Raw genomic sequence first — 15,576 nt, 5'->3', positions numbered from 1 at the left:
CTTGCCCCCCCCCCATGAAAATTAAGGGGAAAAAAAAAAAAAAAACCAAAAAGAGGAAAAAAATAAAAGTCACTTCATGATTTTTTTGCATTTAAAAGGGGGGGCGCCCCCCCCCATTGGCAGCCCCGGGGCTCGGAGGGGGCGGGGGGGTCACGGCGGTGCTGACCCTGCGCCCCCCCGGCGGGCAGCACTTGTTTGGCACGTGGAGGGGGGGACACCCCCAAACCCCCCCCAAAGCCCCGGGGAGGCCCCATCCTTTGGCACATGGGGGGGGATCAGTGGGGGGGCTGCACCTTCACCCCCCCATTCAGCACCCACATTGGGAGCGCCCCCCCCCCTTTATGTCCGTTTCTCCCTTTGTTTCTGGTTTAAATGGGGGGATTTGGGGGTTCCCTCATTGGGGGGGGCCCTAACTCCCCCCCGGGCCGGCATTGAGGAAGTACGTGGTCATCTCCCCCTTGCCCTTGACCTTCACCAGCCCCCGGCACTCCAGCGCGTAGCCCTTGGCCGCCAGCACTTGGTACAGGTCCGTGGTTACCTAAAGGGAGGGGCAATGGGGGTGATGGGGGGCAATGGGGGTGATGGGGGGCAATGGGGGTCCCGAGGGGTCCCCGCTGACCTGGATGCGGTCGGGAACGCCGGTGCTGTCCATGCGGCTGGAGACGTTCACGGTGTTGCCCCAGATGTCGTACTGGGGCTTGCGCGCTCCGATCACCCCCGCCACCACCGGGCCCATGTTGAGCCCTATGGGGACAGGGTGTCAGTGGGGCAGAGAGGGGAAAGGGGTAGGAAAAAGGCGGACAGGGAAAGGGAAGGGGGTGAGGAAGGGCTTGGGGGTGTTCAGGGGGGCAAAGGGGTGTGCAATGGCAAAGGTGGAGGGATCTATAAGGGGTGTATAAGGGGTATATAAGTGGGTGTATAAGGAGTATATAAGGGGCTATATAAGGGGTGTAAAAAGAGGTATATAAAGGGTATCTAAGGGGCTGTATAAGGGGAGTATAAAGGGTGTATAAGGGAGCACATAAAGAGCGTATAAGGGGATGTATAAACGGTGTAAAGTGGGGTGTATAAGGGGGTATATAAGGGGTGTAGAAAGGGTGTATAAGGGGAGGTATAAAGGGTATATACAGGAGTGCATGAAGGGTCTATAAAAGGTGTATTAAGGGGGGACATAAAAGGGGATACAAGGGGCTGCAAGCTCTGTGTGTGCAAGGAGCAGGCGCATGCAAGGGGTGCAGGGGCCCTGCACGGCGCTGACCGATCTTCATCTGGAAGTTGTTGAAGGAGTGCTCGTTGATGTACTTCATCTGCTCCATGAGCTGCATGGCGTAGTCGGCCAGCGCCGCGATGTGGCTGCGGCCCTCGCGGTCATACGTGGCGGCGTTGAGCCCCGAGGCCGCCATGTACGTGCTGCCGATGGTCTTGATCTTCTCAAGCTGCCGGTACCGCTGCTCGCTGATGATCTAGGGGGGCACGGTGGGGGAATGTCACCGGGGACTGAGAGCTCCATTCCCGTGAGCTCCATCCCTGTCTGCACTATCCCCTGCAGCCCATCTCCTGCACCCTATCCCCTGCACCACATCCCTTGCACTCGTCCCTGTGTGCTCCATCCCCTGTGAGCATCATTCCCTGCAGCCCATCTCCTGCACCCTATCCCCTGCACCCGTCCCTGTGTGCTCCATCCCCTGTGAGCATCATCCCCTGCACCCCCATCTTGTGTACCCTATCCCATGCACCCTATCCCCTGCACCCCATCCCTGTTAGCTCCATCCCCGTGGGCTCCATCCCCTGTACCCTATCCCCTGCACCTCAGCCCTGTGGGATCCATCCCCTGGTGAGCATCATCCCCTGCACCCCATCTCCTGTACCCTATCCCCTGCACTCCATCCCTGTGCTCTCCATCTCTAGCACCCGATCCCTGTTAGCTCCATCCCTGTGAGCTCCATCCCCTGCAACCAGTCCCCTGCACCTCATCCCCTGCATCCCGTCCCCTGCACGCCAGCCCTGTGGGATCCATCCCCTGCCGCCTGCAGCCTCTCCGTGCTGCCGAGGGCACCTCATCGAAGTCGGCGATGATCTCGTTGAGCAGGCGCAGGCACTCCACGCCCTCGTTGTTGGCCTCCAGCTCCACGTAGAACTCGGAGAAGTTGCTGATGGAGGCGAACATGACGGCCACGCACTCACAGGACTGGTAATAGAGCTCGTCGTTGCGCCGCTCCCGCGCCAGGAAGTGCGCGGCCACGTCCTTGGGCAGGATGTTGTGCAGCAGCCGCCGGTTGTAGGCCTGCAGCTCCTCCATCTCCTCCTTCTCGCTCGTGGCCTGCGGCGCACAGCACCCGTGGGACGTGCACCACGGCCCCAGAGCTGCACCGTGGTCTCAAGGCCAACCATGGTGAGGGGATGCGATCGGGCATGGGGATGGGATCGGTCCTGGGGTGCTGGGGTGGCGTCAGTGCCAGGGCGTGGGGATGGGATTGGACACGGGGATAGCTTTGATCCTGGGGCACTGGGATGGAATCAGTCCCAGAGCATGGGGATGAGATCAAGCACAGGGATGGGATCCGGGATCGTTCCCAAGGACAGGGATTAGTCCCGGGAATGGGATTGGGATCAGTCCTGGGGATGGGGATGGGAACCACTCCTCAGGATGGGATCAGGATCAGTCCCAGTGCTCAGGGATCGGGATCAGGATCAGTCCTGGGGATGGGATCAGGATCAGTCCCGGTGCTCAGGGATTGGGATCACTTCTGGGGATGGGATTGGGATCACTCCCGGGGATGGGATCACTCCCAGGGGTGGGATCGGTTCCAGTCCCGGTGCTCCGCCATCACCCCCGTCCTACCTGGAGCTTCCAGAGGAAGTCGAGGCGTGCGGTGGACTCCACCTGCTGCGCGTGCAGGTACAGCGCCAGCGCGAACAGCGCCAGCACCGCCGGCGTCACGATGCGCAGCGGCACCTTCCCCTGCGCCGCACTGTGGGCACCGCACGGTCACATCCTGACCTGCCCCAGGGACCCCAACCTGCGCCCTGCCCACAGCGGGGACCCCAAACCCATGCCAGGGACCCCAACCTGCCCCTGAGACCCCAAACCTGCCCCAGGGACCCCAAACCTGCCCCAGGGACCCCTGACCCACCCCGGGGTCCCCAAACCCACCCCCATAGACCCCAAACCCACCGCAGGTACCCTAAATCTCTCCACCCTCACAGCACAGCCCCCCAGGGACCTGTCTTGTCCTGCTGCTGCCCACCCTCACCCCACTGGTGCCAGATCCCCACTCACCATCCACCCTGGGTCCCATTGAAGGGGGGCCTGTGGGGAGAGAAGCCAAGGTCAGTGATGGGGACCCAGCACTGGGGTGGGGACCCCCGGGGGGGCACTGGGCACTCACAGGGCATTGGCCACCACCAGCAGGTCTGCGTTGTCGAAGAGGGCGGCCTGAGGCCCCTCCACCAGCACCAGGTACAAGGCCTCAATGGCCACCATGAGCAGCAGCTTCCCGATGCTGCTGATGTGCAGGAAGACGGAGCAGGCCAAGAGGCTCAGCACCACACTGTAGCTGAAGTACTGCAGGGACACCGCGGCATGGAGCAGCACCCATGGGTGCCCCTGACAGCACCCCACAGCCACAGGGACCCCGCACACATGGGTGCCCCCAACAGTGCCCTGCAGCCACAGGGCCCCCACACCCATGGGTGACCCCCACAGTGCCCCACAACAACAGGTACACTGCACCCATGGGTGCCCCTGACAGCACCACACAGCCACAGATACCCTGCACCCATGGGTGCTCACCTCGGGGAAGTTGCAGGCCAGCCCCTGGTGGTGGCAGAGCCCCGGGGGGGCTCCCAGGGCCACGTTGAGGGCGCGGAGCTCACAGGGCCCCACGGCCTCGGGGGTGAGGTTGAGCTCCCGGGCAGCGCAGTCCCGCAGCGCTGCCCGGCTGCAGGAGAACTGGGGGGGACAGGAGAGGGGTGAGTGGGTGCCCCCCCCGCCGGGCCCTCCCAAGCCCCCCCAGCCCGGTTCACACCATGTTGATGAAGGCAGCGATGAAGACGAGGAGGACAGTGAAGACGCCGATGCCGGTGCTGCGAGCGCGGGACTGGATGATGCTCTGTGAGAGGCGCTGCAGAGCAGTGGGGAAGAGCTGGGGGGGGGGCAGGACCCGTCACGCACAGCAGAGACCCCTCCCGAGCCCCCTCCCCATAGCCCTGTACTCACAGTGACGCAGGAGTAGATGGAGCAGACGAAGAGGATGGTGGCGAGGAGGAGGAAGATGCTGATGTAGGCACCGAGCATCAGCGGGGAGCTGGGGGAGAAGATGTGAGCACCAGGGGGGTCAGGGGCTGGGTTTGGGTCTGGGGGGGATGCAGCACTCACTGGGGGAAGACCACGATCTGGAGGCAGCAGATGAAGCAGAAGACAAGGAGGGTACAGGCCACGTAGCCACCAAAGCGGTCATCCACCTTCTTGGAATACTGCGGGAGGAGAGGGGTGAGCGCGGTGGGATGCAGGGGATAGGGTGGGATCAACAGGATGGGAAGGGACGGAATGGAATGGGATGGGATGGGATGGGGGCACACAGAGGAGACACAATGGAGATGAGGTGGGAAGGATGGAGGGAGCATGGAGCCAATTGGCTGAGTGGGTTGCACAGATTTGAGGGGATGAAGGGTACCAGGGTGGTTCCCTGTACCAGGGGATGGAGGAGAGATGAGGAGCTGGGAAGGGAATGGAGGGGAGAGGAGGGGCTGGGACAGGGGGCTCCCAGGGGTCAGGAACCTTCTTCTCCAGCTCAGGGGTCTGGAAGGTGAGCAGGAACTTCTTGACGTGGTCCTTGCGGAGCTGGTCAATGCTGCGCGCGTCAATGGCGCGGCTCAGGAACTCATCCACCTCGTCCTCGGGGTTCAGGGTCTCCTGGGCACCGCGGCTGGGGACAGCGGTGGGTCAGGACCCCATGGAGGAGCCGGCTGTGACCCCCCCCACTGCCCAGCACAGGAATGCTTACTTGTCCTTGCTGGAGTCATCGATGCCCTGCAGAGACACAATGGGGGGTCTCAGGGACATCAGCATAGATGAAGGGACCCGCAGGGATGACAGGGACATGGGGCATCCCCTGGGGTCCCCAAGGAAAGGGGTCAGAGTTGGGATGGGGGGATCCCAAGGGGTTCTCCCCCAGGATAGGGGTGGGAATGTCCAGCACCAGTGAGGGTGGGGGAGACCTGAGGGTCCCTGAGGCTGGTGAAGATGGCAGGGGGGTCCCCAAGGGCTGCTGAGGACAAAGGGAGCCCTGGGGGGGTTCCTTGGGACCATGGGCTGTGGGCACCCAACAGCAGCCACAGGAAGGCCTCGAGCAGCCGATCCCACCACAACGGGCCCCCCCCAGGGCTGCTCACCATCTGCCGGAAGGCTTTGGAGTCCTTGGTGCGGGAGAAGGAGCGCTCGGGCACCCAGCGCGGCACCAGCCCCTCACTGGAGTTGGCGCGGGCACGCTGCAGCTTGGCCAGGATGGCTTTCTCCTCCTTCTATAGGGGGACATGGCCATGAGGGGTGACCCCCAAGTGTGGGGTGTTCCCCCCCCAACCCTCCCCAACTCACGCGCTTCTGGCTGCAGCCCACGATGAGGAAGGTCTCGATGTTGTGCTCCTTGAGGTAGGCGTTGCGCTCACCCCCGTGGCCCGGCTCCACCTCGTAGTCCCCGTTCAGGTACTGCAGCGTGGCCCAAGTGATGTGGATGCGCCTGGGGGTGGGTAGGATGAAGGCGCTGAGATCCCTTTCTTCGCACCACATCACCCATCCTGGTCCTTATCCCTGTCCCAGGCCATCCCAGTGCCTATCTCAGAGCATCCTAATCCATATCCCAGCCCATCTTGACCCCAAACCCAACCCATCCCCTTCCCCATCCCAGCCCATCCCGCCTCACCCGGCCTTGCCGCCCGCCTCCATGTGGTTGGCCAGGGTCACGTCGTTGGACCAGACGTCGAACTGCCACTTGCGCAGCCCCAGGACGCCGCAGTGCACGCGCCCGCTGTGGATGCCCACGCGCATGTTCACGTTCACCCCCGTCACCTCGCGCACCAGCCTGCGGGAGGCACCGGCTCCGGTCAGCACCGGCACAGGGACACCGGGCCCGGGGATGGGGCTCAAGGTCCCACTCACGAGATGGCCTCGATCATGTCCACCCCCATCTCCACGCAGCAGTGAGCGTGGTCCCCGCGCGCCTCCGGCAGCCCCGACACGCAGTAGTAGCAGTCGCCCAGGATCTTGATGCGCAGGCAATGGTTCTCCTGCACACAGAGGTCACTGGGGGGCTCCAGGGCCCCTGTGAGCGCCCCCCAGCCCCATAACTCACCGCTGCCAACTTGTCGAAGCGAGCGAAGAGCTCGTTGAGCGTCATGACCAGCTCCTGCGCCGTGCACTGCGAGGCCAGGCTGGTGAAGCCCTCGATGTCCGCAAAGAGGATGCTGCAGGAGATAGAGCATGGGATGGGGAGCATCCCCCTCCATGGCCGCTGACACCCCCCGAACCGCCCCATACCTGACGTTATCGTGCTTCTGGATGTAGATCTTGTGGAACATCATGTCCTCCTTCTTGGTGTTGATGTCCTCCTTCATCTCCATGGCCACGTGCTGGGGCAGTACCGAGAGCAGCAGCCGCTCCTGCAGCCCGGTGGCACCCTGTTACCGGAGGGGCCCTGAGGAACCCCCCCGGCTCCATTGGGGCACCCCAGAACACCCCCCCCCAACCAACCTGCTGCCGGTTCTCGCGCTGGAGGTGCAGCCGTGCCTGGATGTAGCCGCGGGTCTCCTGGAAGGCCTGGCGCTGCGACACCTCGGCCGGGTAATGGGTGCAGACCCCGACCACATTGGTGCACAGGAAGATCAGGGCGTTGGCGATGAGCTGGGGGGGGCACAGGCTCAGCAGGGACCCCCCAGCTCTGCCACCCTCCTCTGCACACCACAAGCCTGGCTCTGGGATACGGGGACTGGTCCAAAGGAGCAGGGAGATGTGGGGACGCAGGGACACAAGGGACCAGGGCAGGGTGAACATGGGAGACCCAGGGCTGTAGGAGACCAGGGCAGGAGGGAAAGGGGGCGCGGGGACCCGGGATGGCAGGGTACGGATGCGGCCGGGCCCTCGGAAGCAGAGGAAGCTGGGGCAGGGCCGGGAAGTGGAGATGGCTGCAGCCGGAGCGCTGTGGTTTCCCCCATCCTGGTCCCTGTCCCCCGGGATCGGGGCCAGGGATATTTATAGTGCTCCAGCGGGCTGGGAGTGGGGCCACGGCGTGGGGTTAACCCCGCTTAGAGGGGGGCTTCCCCTCCTATGGCCTCTGTTCCCAGCACCGCATTCCTGCCCCATGCCCATGGGGACAGCACGTGGTGCCAGCCCCAGCCAGGCAGGGCAAGAGTGACCAGTGGCCTCATACAATGAGGGAGGAGCACTCAGCCCTGGGGACAAGGGGACTCTCCTGTATCCCTGCATCCCCCCTGGGGGCTCCTGCTGGCCCCACAACGGGGGCTTTGTGGGTGCCCCCCCTCAGCTGGTGCAGCCCACAATGGTGGCTCTGTGCAGAGCCAGTGGGATGAGGGGCCCCCGACCCACAGGACACTGACCCCCCCTCGGGCATCCCTCCTGCATCCAGAATGTTCCATGTGCAAAGAGCTCAAGTGCAGAAAAGCCCAGTTTGGACGCTCAGTGATGGTGATCTCCATCCCGCCCCCCCCATCCCTACCTGCTTCCAGAGGAAGGGGTCGTTGACGTTGCGGTGCCAGGCAATAGCAAGGTGCAGGCAGGAGAGCAGGACCCCGGCCAGCACGGCCGCGCGCATCCGCACCGGCAGCAGCGTGTACGTGATGTAGATGAAGAACACGCTCCACCAGACGCCTTCGGCCGCGCTCTGGGGCGCCACGGCCATGGTGCCCAGCACCTGCACCCCGGCCAGCAGCCCCAGCACCATGTAGCTCACCACCCACATGTAGTCCTGGGGGAAGGCGCTGCGGCTGCACAGCACCATCAGGAGCAGGAACAAGGCTGTGGCAGTGGCCAGAGCGGCGGCCGCCGGCACGTGCGGGGTGCCGGGCAGGCAGTGGAAGAGCAGCATCACCCCGCACACCAGCACCAGCACCCCCATCAGCACCGTCAGGCTGCTCTGGTTCATCTGGAAGAAGTAGCGCTGGTAAAGCCGCTCCAGTTTGGCCGATTGGAAATGTTTGGAGCGGAAAACTTGGAGCAGGCGCTGCCAGCACTCGGCCGCCGACGGTCGCCCCCCGCGGCCGCCACCGGCCCCCTTTGGCCCTTTGGCTTCTCCATCCTCCAAGCCCAAATCAACTGGTTTGAGTGCTGGGTCCCCCGCGGGCCCCTTTTTGCCGTAGTGGTCCTCCTGCCAAGTGCAGCGCAGCCCCCGGGGGGGCCCCGAGGGTTCCATCTCAGGGTCCTGCAGGCAGCTCATGTACCGGGGGCCGCAGAGGCCGGCGCGGGGCCGGGCGCCCTTCTTGCCGTTGCGCTCCCCCCATGCCGTCTTCCGCTCGTCCACTTTGGGCACCAGGATGCCGCTGAACCACGACATGCTGCGGGCGCCGGGGGGGGGTCAGCAGCGCTCCGCCCTCCCCCCCCTCCCGACACCCGACAGGGACCCCGGTGCCCGCGGAAGCAGCGATTCCCGCACCCTGACATCGCACCCACCCCCCGGGGAATGCTGGCCCCGATCCCGGCCCCACGGCCCCCGCGGGAATGGCTGCCCCCGGTGCCCGGTGCCCGGAGCCCGGCCCTGCGGAGGCCGCCCCGAGGCTGTGACCTGCGGCAAAGCTGGAACCGTCCCCGGCGTCCCGGCCCTGTTTGTCTTGAACGGAGGCCAAGGAGCAGCACCGGGCACCGCGGCCTCGGGGCACCGGGAACCGGCCAGGACGTGGCACACGCTCCTAACCGCGGGCGAACGGACACCGGGAAGGGCCGGCTCCGGCGGCGGCCGCCTCTACGCCCGTCTGCCTCGGGCACAGCCCTGGGACCCCCCCCGAGCCCGGCCCGGTCCCCGCGGGCCCGCCAGCTCCCTCCCGGCCGCCGCACCGGGCACCCCAGGGGTCGCCCCGCTCCCGCCGCCCCGGGGCCCAGCCCGATGCCGCCGCCCCCCGTCCCCGCCGCCGCCGCCCCGATCCCCGCGCAGCGCCGCGATCCCGGTCCCCGCCGTCGCCGCGGCCCCCCCCGCCACCGCCCCCAGTGCGCCCGCCCGGCCCCGCTCACCTCCGCCGCCGCCGCCCGCGGGGCCCCGCTCCTGGGAACGGCCCCGCCGCCGCCCGCTCCTACACGGCGGCAGCGCCGCAGCCGTTCGGCGCCATCCCGCGCTCAGGCCGGGCCCCCTCCGGTAGCGGCCCCGGTCCCGGTCGCAGCCCCGAGCTCCGGCCCCGGCCCTGCCCCGGCCGTTGCCCGCCCCCCCGCGCCCGGATCCGCTCCCGGGCGCTCCCGGCCGGCGGCCTTAAAGGCGCAGCGGCGGTGGCGGTGGCGGCCCCGGTACGGCCCCGGTGCGGCGGGGGAGGCGAGGGCGGGCACACGGGGGCGGCGGGCGCGCGCGCGGGCGGACCGGCACCCCCGGGGCCGCGCGCACACACACACACAGACACCGACATGGCGGGGACAACGGGGGCACGCGCAGCCGGGCACCCCCCGCCGGGAGCGCGCACACGCATTCCCCCCCCTCCCCGTGCACCCGCACCCAGCCCTTTGCGTGTGTCCCTTGCACGCGCAGACACCCCCCCCTTGCGCGAGTGCGCGCTCCCGCACACGCGGGCAGCTCCTTTGCACGCGTGTTTGTATTGCACACTGGTCCCCTTGCACATTGATCTCCTTGCACACGCACCCGCGCACCCCTCCAGGGCACCCTTGGCGTGCACGCGCACGCACCCTTGCACGTGCACACGCGTGCACAAACACCCGTGCGCTCACGCGGACGTTCTTGCACCCCGCCCCTTGCACACGCACCCGTCCCCATCAGCGCCCTGTGCTCAGGGCACCCCCACATCGGGGTCCTCGCCTGCCCCCCCCGTGCCCGTGGGTCCGACGCTGCCTCCCCACCATTCCCGGCCCCCCCCCCCGGCCGCTCCCGCCTCCCCCTCCGCGGCGGCGGCGGGCCCCGGGGAGCGCAGATTAATCATTAATCATTAATTAGCAGCCGCCGCCGGGCCCGAGTCCCCGCGGCCCCGCACGCGGAAGTTCCGCCGCAGGGGGGGCAGGGAGAGCAGGGGGGGCCGGTACCGGTGCTCCCGGTGCGGGGCACGGCGAGGACGCGGTGCGCGGGGCGAGTGCATCCGCCCCTTGCCCCCGTCCTGCCCCACGCGGGGCAGTGCTCCCCACAGCAGCCGCGGGCCCCATCGCGGTTGGATGCGGGACTCGGGGCTCCCGCACCCCCGACCATGCGCGGTCACGGCAGCTGCGGTCCCGGGGCTGATCTTTGCCAGTGCCGGTCCCCCGCACACGCTGGGGTGCGGGCTGGGTCCATCCCCGGTGAGCACCCCCCCTTTCCCGCACACACGCACACGGCGCCGGTGGCTGCGGGGGCCGCGGGGCCGGACGCCACGGTGATGGGCGCGGGGGCGGGCAGGCGGGGGCGGGGACGGCCGGGACGCCCCCGGCGGCCCCGTGTGATGCGGAGCGCGGCGGCGGCGGCGGCGCGGCCCTTCCCGGTGGAGAACCGCGGTCGGGTGCGGGTGCGGCCCCGCCGGGATCCCGGGGGTTCCGGTGGGTGCCGCCGGGGATGTCCGCCCCGGTGCAGCCCGCGGCTCCTGGCTCCTTCCAGGTGAGCGCTCCGGGGCCCTTCCGGCCCCCGCGGGCCGGTGCGGCCCTGTTCGGTTCTACCCCGCAGCTCAGCGGCGGGGCCGCACCGCCCGGTGCTGACCGGCGGCTCCCGCCGCTTCCCCCTTCAGAGCCCCCGGAGGCTCCCGAAGCGTAAGAGCCGGTTCAAGCGCTCGGACGGGAGCACCTCCTCCGATACCACCTCCAGCATCCTCCGCAGGCAGGTGAGCGGCCCGCACCGGCACCGGCACCGGCACCGGGGCGGGGCAGCCCCACCAGCCCCCCCTCCCGCCGCGGCTCGTTCCAGGGAGCAGCGGCGCTGCGGCTCCGCATTAAGGCTCGGACCGGGGAGGAGCGGCCGAGCTCCCCCGCCCCAGCCGCCGCACCGGGGGGAACCGCGCGGCCGCCCCCGCCGCGTCGCTGCCCGGGGGACCGGGGCTGGGCTCCGGCACCGGGCGCCGGTGGCATCGCAAAGGCCGCTCCCCGCGGCTAAAAATAGCGAGCGCTGCGTCAGGGCCGGGCCGGCCGAGGGCACCGGCGCTGCGGCGGGGGAGGCGGCCCGGGGAAACTGAGGCAGCGGAGGGGGAACGGGGAACGGGGGTTCCCGCTGCGCTGCCCCGCCCCGTCCATTCACCGGCACTGGGGGAGCCGGGGAGAGCACGGATCCCCCCTGCCGCCCCTCACCCGCTGCTCAACCCGGTCCGAGCAGCCACCCCAGTACCGGCGGGGTGGCAAGTACCGGGGAGGCCACGGTGGGTTCCGGCAGGAGCTGCCTCTGGGGATGCAGAGAGGCCCGAGCCCCCGTTTCCCTCCCGGGGTATAGCACCTGCAGCGCCGCTCCCGTCCCGGTCACCCCGGGTACCCCCAGCCCCGGCCCCGCGCCCGTCACGGCCCCTTCAGCACCTCGGAGAGGGCCCGGCCCGGCCACGCCGCGCTGCCCGGTACCGGGGCCGGTGCCCGGTGCCCGGTGCCCGCGCCTGGTAGCGCAGCCCCCGCCCCTCCGGGCGCTGTCCCGCGGCCCCCGGGCCTGACCCCCGCATCCCGGGCTGGTCCCGCCGGTGCCCGTCCCGCTGCGCGGTTCGGGGCGGGTCGGGCCGGTCCCCCGGGGCCCGCCGCTGCCCCCCTCATCGGGGGCGGGAGGGGGGGCGCGGCGGGGGGGCGGGAGCGGCTCCGGCCCCGCCGCAGGGCTCGCCCTGCAGATGGGGCTGCCGACGGCTCGGGGCAGGACGGGACGGGGCCGCCGCACCGGAGCATGGAGGTACCCGAGGGACCCCCCCGCCGCCGCCCCGGGACCCCCGGCCTAGGCCTGCGGGGACCGCGCAGCCCCCCCCGACCGGGAGCTGCCCCCTTTGCAACCCCCCCTATCCCCCCCCCGGGCCCGTCCCCCTGCACCGGGGTCCCACCGGGAAGGGGGAGCTGCGACCCCCAACACCCCCCCCGCCCCGTGCTGAGCCGGCGGGGGCGGCTCCGAGCGCCCCTGGGGGGCGGCGGGAGGCGGAGGCGGGGAGGGGCGGGGAGGGGCGGCAGCGGCGGCGGCGCGGAGCGGGCAGGGCCAGCGGAGCCCGAGCCGCAGCCGGAACCGGAGCCGGTGCCGGTACCGGAGGCGGGCGGGGGGGCTCGGCTCGGCTCGCCCCGTCTATGTCGTTTTCTGACTCCAGCGCTACCTTCCTGCTCAACGAGGTACCGGCCCCGGTACCGGCACAACCGGGGCGGGGGGGGCAGTGACTGGGGGAGCGGCGGCCAGGAGGGGGGGGCCGTGATTACGCGTTGGGGGCTGTGCCCGTGGATGAGGCCCGGGCCCGGTGGGGAGGTTCGGCCGCCCCCTTTGTTCCTCACCGCAGGGAGGAACCGGTCTCACCCCCCCACAAACCCCCGGCAGGTGCCGCCGGGACCGGAACCGGGTGATGGGAGGGGGGGTTCGTGATCCCGACCTCCCCCGGGCGGCGGGGCCGAGGGCTGGGGGGGGGGGGGGAGATGCTGTTACCGATGGGGAGGTGAAGGATGCTCCGGAGAGCGGTGACGATGCTGGGGGGGGGTGCGGGGGAGGCCATGTTGGGGGGTGCCTGCCGGGAAACCATATTGCCTGCGGTGGGGGGGGGACCCCCGGTGCGATCGAGGGGGGATGCGCGGGGTGGGGGTCCGGGGGGGCCCTGCGGCCACATGCAGGGGCCTATAAATATTTCAGTGCAGCTCAACAGCAGGAACCGGCGATCACCGGCGGGGGGGATGGGGAGGAACACAAGCGGGGTCCCCCCCATGGCTCCCCCCGGGCTCGCTGGGACGCGCTTTGGGACGGGGTTCGTGGGGTCCCTTGTGCCGGGGCTCCCGCAGCCGCCCCGCACTGAGCCGCGGCCCCGCAGGGCTCGGCGGACTCCTACACCAGCCGCCCGTCCCTGGACTCCGACGTGTCCCTGGACGAGGACCGGGAGGGCGCCCGGCGCGAGGTGGAGAACCAGGCCCAGCAGCAGCTCGAGAGGGCCAAGGTAAGGGGGGGGGGGGGCGCATTGCGGGGCTCGGCAGGGTCTGGGGGTGCTGAACCCCCCCTTTATCCCCCCCCCAGCACAAGCCGGTCGCCTTCGCCGTGCGCACCAATGTCAGCTACTGCGGGGCGCTGGATGAGGAGTGCCCGGTGCAAGGAGCCGCCATCAACTTCGAAGCCAAAGATTTCCTGCACATCAAGGAGGTGAAGTGGGGTCTGGGGGGGGGGAAAACAGGGCCAAGGATCCCCCCCCCGGCCTCACCGTGCTCTGCACCCCCCCCCCCAGAAATACAGCAATGATTGGTGGATTGGGCGCCTAGTGAAGGAGGGGGGGGACATCGCCTTCATCCCCAGCCCCCAGCGCCTGGAAGCCATGAGGCTCAAGCAGGAGCAGAAAGCCAGGTGAGGACCGGACCCCCCCAACCGGGACCCCCCCCAAACCTCGCTGAACCCCATTGCCCCCCCCCAGGAGAGCTGGCAACGCCTCGGGCCTCGGCGACAGCGGGAGCCGGCGATCGCCTCCCCCCTCCTTAGGTAAGAGCCAGGTCTGGCCCGGGAGGGGCACAGGGGGGTCCCCCCTTTGCTGTCACCAACCCCTGCCTCTTCTCTCCCCAAGCCAAGCAGAAGCAGAAGCAGGTGAGTCCCAGGGGTGGGGGGAGATGGGGCAGAGGCCCCCCCTCTACCCTAGTTGTGGGGCACAGGGCACTGATGTTTCCCCCCCCAGACACAGCACATCCCACCCTACGATGTGGTCCCCTCCATGCGGCCCGTGGTGCTGGTGGGGCCCTCGCTGAAAGGATACGAGGTACCGGGGGGGGGTAGCCTGAGCCCCTTGTCCCCTCCCTGCCCACCCCATGGCAGATGGTGGGGCCAAGGGGTGCCCACGGGGGGCCAGGCCCCGCTGCCGGTGCCATCTGCGGCTCCCGGTGCCCGCGCAGGTCACAGACATGATGCAGAAAGCTCTGTTCGACTTCCTCAAGCACAGATTCGATGGGAGGTGAGGCCCTGTCCCTCCCCCCCGGCCCCGTGCCATGGCCATAGGGGGCCACCCCGGTCCCCATTGCCACCCCTCTGCCTCCCCAGGATCTCCATCACCCACATCACAGCTGACCTGTCCCTGGCCAAGCGCTCCATCCTCAACAACCTGGGCAAGCAGGCGATCCTGGAGCGCTCCACCGCCCGCTCCAGCATCGGTGAGTGCCCCTGGGCTGCAGGGACCCCGATGGGACCAGCCCAGCCTCATGCACCCCCCCCATGTCCCCCCATAGCCGAGGTGCAGAGCGAGATCGAGCGCATCTTCGAGCTGGCCAAGTCCCTGCAGCTCGTGGTGCTGGACGCTGACACCATCAACCACCCGGCCCAGCTGGCCAAGACCTCCCTGGCACCCATCATCGTCTATGTCAAGGTGTCCTCACCCAAGGTGGGGGGTACCCACGGGTCTGGAGGGGGTTCCGGTTGTCTCCTATGATGCCACCACCCTCCTGTGTCCCCCAGGTCCTGCAGCGGCTCATCAAGTCCCGCGGCAAGTCCCAAGTGAAGCACCTCAATGTGCAGATGATGGCAGCTGACAAACTGGTGCAGTGTCCCCCGGTGAGCCAATGGGACCCCCACTGGGACAGCCCAAAGGGGGGGTCCGGACCCCCTGACCCCTTTATGTGCCCCCCCAGGAGCTGTTTGACGTGATCCTGGACGAGAACCAGCTGGAGGACGCCTGCGAGCACTTGGCTGAGTACCTGGAGGTCTATTGGCGCGCCACGCACCACCCTCCGCACGCTGCGCACGCCGCTCCATCACCCCCGGGGCTGCCGGGGCTGCAGGTACCACCGCGCACCCCAATGCACCCCAATGCACCCCAGTGGGGTCGGGGCCATGCACCCAGCCCCGTCCGTGCCTGCAGAGCCAGCAGCTGCTGGGGGAGCGCGGGGAGCACTCGCCGCTGGAGCACGAGAGCCTGATGCCGTCGGACGACGCCGGGGACAACTCGCCCCGGCCGTGGGGGGCCGCGTCCCAGCGCAGCTCCCGGCACCTGCAGGAGGAGGAGGAGGAGGAGGAGGAGTTCGGGGACCCCTACCCCGACCTGTACCAGCCCCACCGGCACCACAACAGCGGGATGCAGGGCCCTGGCACGCCCGAGCGCCAGAGCGAGCGCAACCACGACAGGAACTGGCAGCGGAGCCGGCCCTGGGCCAAGGACAGCTACTAGGGGAGGGCAGGGAAGGAGGGGGGGGCCCGGCTGGGAAGCGGCCCCCCCCAGCCCCGCACTGGGGGTGCTCAGACAATCTCCCCCCTCTCGGGGGCCTCCTTGGGGGACGTCTTC

General features: G+C 69.0%; 2 protein-coding genes across 3 annotated transcripts; one reads left to right on the top strand and one right to left on the bottom strand.

The window, feature by feature from the left end:
• Positions 1-8: 8 nt before the first annotated feature.
• On the bottom strand, positions 9-9,361 carry ADCY6 (adenylate cyclase 6). Its single transcript, XM_080635553.1, has 22 exons — positions 9,236-9,361; positions 7,731-8,565; positions 6,749-6,898; positions 6,536-6,657; positions 6,351-6,462; positions 6,158-6,285; positions 5,922-6,080; positions 5,597-5,738; positions 5,395-5,523; positions 5,007-5,032; positions 4,781-4,928; positions 4,379-4,476; positions 4,220-4,307; positions 4,029-4,145; positions 3,794-3,952; positions 3,390-3,565; positions 3,281-3,310; positions 2,843-2,972; positions 2,057-2,320; positions 1,259-1,463; positions 620-744; positions 9-538 (listed from the first exon to the last, which is right to left on the bottom strand). Exons 2-22 carry the CDS (start codon positions 8,562-8,564, stop codon positions 410-412), a joined length of 3,471 nt encoding a protein of 1,156 aa, XP_080491679.1. The 5' UTR covers position 8,565; positions 9,236-9,361; the 3' UTR covers positions 9-409.
• A 1,222-nt stretch (positions 9,362-10,583) lies between these two features.
• On the top strand, positions 10,584-15,462 carry CACNB3 (calcium voltage-gated channel auxiliary subunit beta 3; the record flags this gene model as incomplete). 2 transcript variants are annotated; one of them, XM_080635579.1, is made up of 14 exons in its annotated part: positions 10,584-10,784; positions 10,912-11,004; positions 13,141-13,263; positions 13,341-13,463; positions 13,546-13,661; positions 13,729-13,793; positions 13,876-13,895; positions 13,984-14,064; positions 14,198-14,256; positions 14,343-14,452; positions 14,528-14,679; positions 14,754-14,849; positions 14,927-15,076; positions 15,157-15,462. In XM_080635579.1, 14 exons carry the CDS (start codon positions 10,743-10,745, stop codon positions 15,460-15,462), a joined length of 1,536 nt encoding a protein of 511 aa, XP_080491705.1. The 2 variants fall into 2 exon arrangements, with proteins under 2 accessions (XP_080491705.1, XP_080491704.1); XM_080635578.1 differs by lacking the exons at positions 10,584-10,784; positions 10,912-11,004 and adding an exon at positions 12,419-12,460.
• Positions 15,463-15,576: the final 114 nt, after the last annotated feature.

The sequence above is a fragment of the Psittacula echo genome (genome assembly GCF_963264785.1).
Source record: "Psittacula echo genome assembly, chromosome: 27".
Classification (NCBI taxonomy): Eukaryota; Metazoa; Chordata; class Aves; order Psittaciformes; family Psittacidae; genus Psittacula; species Psittacula echo.
This window is presented reverse-complemented; position numbering and strand designations above follow the sequence as displayed.

Excerpts from the sequence above, each read along its gene's own strand:
- ADCY6 (XM_080635553.1), bottom strand. The coding sequence starts at position 8,564 with ATGTCGTGGTTCAGCGGCATCCTGGTGCCCAAAGTGGACGAGCGGAAG. Across the intron at positions 6,081-6,157 it reads GACATGATCGAGGCCATCTC|GCTGGTGCGCGAGGTGACGG; the intron begins GTGAGTGGGACC and ends TGCCTCCCGCAG. Across the intron at positions 4,929-5,006 it reads GATGACTCCAGCAAGGACAA|CCGCGGTGCCCAGGAGACCC; the intron begins GTAAGCATTCCT and ends CGCTGTCCCCAG.